Source organism: Cyprinus carpio, chromosome B19, assembly GCF_018340385.1.
Source record: "Cyprinus carpio isolate SPL01 chromosome B19, ASM1834038v1, whole genome shotgun sequence".
NCBI classification, from domain to species: domain Eukaryota; kingdom Metazoa; phylum Chordata; class Actinopteri; order Cypriniformes; family Cyprinidae; genus Cyprinus; species Cyprinus carpio.
The window spans coordinates 5,569,284-5,574,462 of NC_056615.1; the positions used below are offsets into that span (position 1 = coordinate 5,569,284).

General features: G+C 38.4%; 1 protein-coding gene across 1 annotated transcript; it reads right to left on the reverse strand.

Annotated features, from left to right (window-relative positions):
- Positions 1 to 359: 359 nt before the first annotated feature.
- LOC109051717 lies at positions 360 to 4,809 on the reverse strand. The gene is made up of 5 exons (XM_042745876.1): positions 4,705 to 4,809; positions 3,727 to 3,806; positions 3,121 to 3,276; positions 2,876 to 3,004; positions 360 to 2,104 (listed from the first exon to the last, which is right to left on the reverse strand). The coding sequence occupies exons 2-5, from the start codon at positions 3,804 to 3,806 to the stop codon at positions 640 to 642; spliced, it is 1,830 nt and encodes a 609-aa protein (XP_042601810.1). The 5' UTR covers positions 4,705 to 4,809; the 3' UTR covers positions 360 to 639.
- Positions 4,810 to 5,179: the final 370 nt, after the last annotated feature.

Genomic DNA, 5,179 nt, shown 5'->3' on the forward strand with positions numbered 1-5,179 from the left:
GTATGTATGGTCACTTTGATCAATTTAATGCATCCATGCTTTAAAAAAAAAAAAAAGGTGGGGGACGAGCCCATTAATCTCTTAAATCAATGTCCATAAACTTTAACTAGTTCTTTTATCTGTGCAATAATAAAGTTTTTACTTACGGAATTATGTAATGCGTTATTATTTTTCTTCTAGATTAAAATCTTTGGAGTCCATCCTAAATCAACAAGGAATGCAGGCAGTTCATATTTGTCTGTTCTTTATGAAAGGAAAAATTAATCATCATGCTTAATTAAGGGAACAAACAATTGCTTCGAAACCCACTACAGTAACCAATGTATAGACAGGGAAGAATAACAGAGTAAGTTTCAAACTTGAATTCAAATGATTTACTGTGTAATTCTGGCATTTTTTATGTCAAATGATGCATTTATCTGTATTAGTGAATCCAGTTTACTAAACACTGCATATGCAACATGCACATTTTACTAACTGACGAGTTTTATTGAATTATGGCTTTCCAATTAAAATACAAACATATTCAATTTTAACAATACTTCGCCTTCATATGATGCTGATGCCTTTGAAATATCTCAAATGATAGAGTCAGTAATTGGAGAACAGAAAATATTAAACTAAGTCTCGTTGATCGGTTCAGTCAATAAACTCGCTGCTCAGCTGAAGCTGAAAGCCCTCTAGATGTTCCTTCAGTCTCTCTCTGACATCTCCCGTGGGCCTCAGGTCAGACTGGTGTGAGAGCTGACCGTTTCCACACACCGTAGCTGTTAATACAGTGGAATCACACTTCACAGTCAGTCCATCCCTTTCTTCAGCGTCCTTTGACTGATATCTCTCCAGTATCACCTGAGGCTGCACAGTCTCAACATCGACCCTGTTCCTTTCCCTCGCTTCGGCAGGAACCGGCATCAGTAGGACGTGATCATCAGTCCCTTCCTGTACCCAGAAGAACTGCTGCTCCTGCTCCATGTCGCTCTGTTCCTTTGTGACGAGGTCAGAGAGAAGAAGTCCCTGCTGCGGCTGAAGCACTTGGATGTGCTGCAGCTGGAATGGCGCAGAAGTTTCCTGCAGCGTCGTGGAGTACTGAACAGGCCCGGGCGCAGTGTGCATGTCGGTCTGTGGATGCAGCAGGATTTCTTCTGCATTGCTGTGGAGCTCGAGAGATGTTTCCTCCTCGGTGCTCAGCAATTCCATGGAGACCACCTGCATGGTGTCCTCGTTCTCTGCGCTCTCGCAGTAATATAAATAGTAGCTTTGCTGCTCCACAGGCGCTACATCAGTCCTTGAGGTCTCCGACTTTTGTTCTTTGAGCACTTTGGCTTTCCTTTTGATTTCCTGGATTCTCTTAGGCTTATGTCTTGTATGGGATCCTTGAACATCAGGTCGTACAGTTGCTTCTTTGTATCCACTTACTTTGTTTCCTTCATTGTCTCTTCCGCAGTAAAAGCAGCAGCCTTCTTCTTCTTCCCCAGCGACTCTTTCTTTTGTCTGTGCTTGTGCAGTCCAGCCCTCAGTCAGAAGGTCTATTTCATCACTTGCGCTCTCCTCCAATCCCTCAAGATTGCAACCTCTCTCCCCCTTCGCCCCCTGTCCCTTCCAGCTCGAAAACCTGCCTCCTCGGGCCTCCTTTCCTTTGGCTTCGTCTCGTGTGCGAAACAGCGTGCTTCTGAGTCGGTTCTCTCTGAGGCGCAGTAACGCGTGGCGTAGGCGGTTCTCCCGCCGTCGAGCGGCACTCAGAAGACGCAGTGCTTTTTCCAAGCTGTCGATGGCTTTGTCGTAGCGCTTGCGCCACACTAGAGGGCACAGCTGAGCGTAGTTGTGCTCTTTGGGCAAGTAAAAGCCAGGAGGAGGCGGGAGACGTCTCATGTAGCAGGATGGAGAAGGTGGACGAGGAGGAGAAGAGGGGTCAGCTGGCTGGGCATCTAGTGCGGTCTCTTCAGAGGTTTGAGGAGCCTCTGATGAAGGCTGAGGAGAGGGCTGAGCATGCTTGTCCTCCCCTTCGCCTTTTTCACACTCATTTTCTGCATCTTTTGGCAATGCAGTCTCATTGTCGAAGATCTCCTGGGTTTCTGAGTCCTCATTATTGGAGGAGTTCTTGACACTGAAGAGATTTGGTGTAAAATATGCATGTTTAGTATTTAAAAAAAATAAATAAAATACTTTTGTGGAAAAGTACAGTTTATAAAAAAGGGCACTTATCTGGAAATAAACTACTTAATAGAATATACTTGCAAACAGAACCTAACGGTACACCTAAATGCATGTTAATTATAATGACATGAAAATGTATTATAGTTTTAATGCAATTAGCTGACCTCCAGAGTGTTTTATGACCCACTTAGGCTGGACTTGAGTACATATTTATAAGTAATTTCAATTACTTTGTGGTTAAAATGGACTGCCGAATACACGGACAATGATAAACTAAAATAATATCTGAATGCCATTTTATTCAAATGTTTTTTATATCTGTAATTAAACATTTAAATGGTAAAGTTATTGCAAGTTATTGCAAAGTTATGCAATTTGGTGCATTTAAAATATACTAACTTTAAATGTAATATCAAGTAACACACTACAGTTCAAATAAAGGACTTGTGCTTTAGTATGTTAGTTGACAAAAGCATAACACAAGATTATTAAAACATAATCATAATCATATAAAATGTGCTTTTTTTGTACTGTTTGACATTATTCTAAAGTGCACTATTTAAGTGTACTTAAGTGTGTTAAGAAACATAGTCATGTTTCAGTTTGAAGTACACTACAAGTGCACACTGAATACAGTTAAGCACACTTCTTTCTTTTTTTTTTAAACAAGAGAAAGCACACTAGAAAGAGGTGATTTTTTTTGCAGCTTTATATAAAATACCTGATATGTCTGTCCACATTTCGAGGTCTGCCTCTGCGTTTTGTGTCACATTTCCCAGCATCTCCTCTTCCGTGAGGCTGATTTTCAAATACAGTGGGAATCGCATCATCCTTCAGTCTGCGATAGCCACTAAAAAAAGAAGAAAATCTAAATCATACATTTATTTGTACCTTATAATACACTGTATTTCAACAATCAGTGACATTTCAGTGAAGGAGATGTAAAGAGAGTAATTATTTGCGGACCTGACACCAGAGAGTTCAAAGCTATCAGCGGTGAAGTGTTTAGAGCAGAAATAGATGAATCCACTCTGGGGGTCCCACTGTCCTTTTCCCTCGGGGCCTTTGCGACGAGAGTTGATAATCCAAGCTGTGCGTCGAGGGTTGCCCTTCTTGGGCAATCTGGAAAACACAATAAACCACATTAACAAGTTAAGATTATTTAATTACCCCCTGAGGAGCTACTGTTGAAACACATTATACTCTTTTACACTGCTTTTCATCACAAAAACAAGACAACTGACAATGAGTTGAGACCAATGCAAATGACTGTAAAAATGTAGTTCAGTGAATTGGTCACTAGGAGGCGGATTTGAATCATTAAAGTTTGTCTTACGCTGACCAAATACTGAATACTGAGTCATTACATAAGCTTTTTATTGCAGTTGTTACTATAAACATGTGCTGTTTAATGCTTAATCAAAATGAAAGCACCTAAACATCTCTGGAAATCTGAACATGTTGTATAGCCGCGGGTCTCAAACTGGTGGATCAAGGGTCTGTTCTGATAGGGACAGGAACTGCAGGAAGCATATAATAAAATGCTACTGATCTGGAAATATCGAGTTGCACCTGTGAAAAGTGATCCCAGATTTCCGAATGTCTTTTGTGTCACGTGACTTGCAACCTACAGCAGAGCAGTGTCTTGGCATCTAGAAAAAAACAAAAACAAATTTTAACCAAATTTGTAATAAAAAAACAAAATTAAACCACATGTGCACTACAGGGATGGATTACTTTTATAACACCCCCCAACACATATATATATATATATATATATATATATATATATATATATATATATATATATATATATATATATATATATATTTAATCACACAAATTTATCCCATTACTGATAATTAATGATCTAATTAAATTAGTTTAGATCAAATAAAATGTCAATTAGATGCAGTTTAATGTAAATTGTAAAAAATAAATAATAAAAAAGAAAGAAAAAAGAAAAAATATATGGAAATACTGTATAATAAACTATTTAATAATAATGTAATAATGTAAAATAATACAAAATAACAGCGACATCAATAATAATAATGATGATGATTTAAAAAAAAAAAGAGTTTCACTAATACAAAAATAAATTCTGCATGTTGAGGAAACTACTCGAGTATTTTATTTATTCATTTATTTTAGGTTTTGACAGATTGGTCCTCCAGATCTAATACGTTTTCCTGAGTGGATTTACTTAAAATTTCGTGGCAATTATTTGGTGACAGTCCATATGGTGGTAAAAAGGCCATGTATAGTAAACTTTTCGGTTTTATCAGTTTTCCAGGCAGCCGAATATCATCGGCGATGGCCCGTGTATCAACATGTCTCGATGTCAGCTCGTGTATGTGTTTGGGACAGTAGCGTCGTCTTTAGGTAACTACAAAGCAGGCCACTAAACAGACGATACCTAAGGAGGTAAATAACAAGTTGGTCATCTGAAACCAGTATATGCCCATGCTATTCAAATAAAACGCTAGCCGCCTTTCTGGAAAAGAATATACAGCGATTTCTCTCTTCAAAATCAGCATTAAAACTCACCACAAAAGCCTGCGACCTCACGAAGATGGCCGCCTTCTTCTTCCTAGGCGCTGTAGATGAGACCCGCCTGTCTGCAGCAGCCAATCAGAATTCTGAATTACTGTGACGTCGCTGGAGGACGTAAATATGTAATTAATCTTTAATCACTAACCTAACCTAACCCAACCTAACCTAAATAAAACAAACAAATAAATTTTCTACATTTCTTGAAAGGTAGATAAAAGGATATAAGCATATACAACCATATGATATAAAGCATATAGGCCTACCAGCATATAAACATGCTTGCATTATGAATCACCTTAATAAAAAAAACAAAAAAAAAAACAGCATTTATCACACCTCATGATGGGGACACCCTTGTGCGGCTCAAATATTTTGATATAGCAAATAGGCTAGTCCTATATTAATGTGTGTACAAGTGAATGGTTATTGCTACATTAAGTTTGATTCTTATATGGTAAGTCCCATAAGT

Coding starts and splice junctions, on each gene's coding strand:
- LOC109051717 (XM_042745876.1), bottom strand. CDS start 3,806: ATGCCAAGACACTGCTCTGCTGTAGGTTGCAAGTCACGTGACACAAAA. Junction 3,005..3,120: donor TTTGAACTCTCTGGTGTCAG/GTCCGCAAATAA, acceptor TTCTTTTTTTAG/TGGCTATCGCAGACTGAAGG. Junction 2,105..2,875: donor AATGTGGACAGACATATCAG/GTATTTTATATA, acceptor AAATCTCTTCAG/TGTCAAGAACTCCTCCAATA.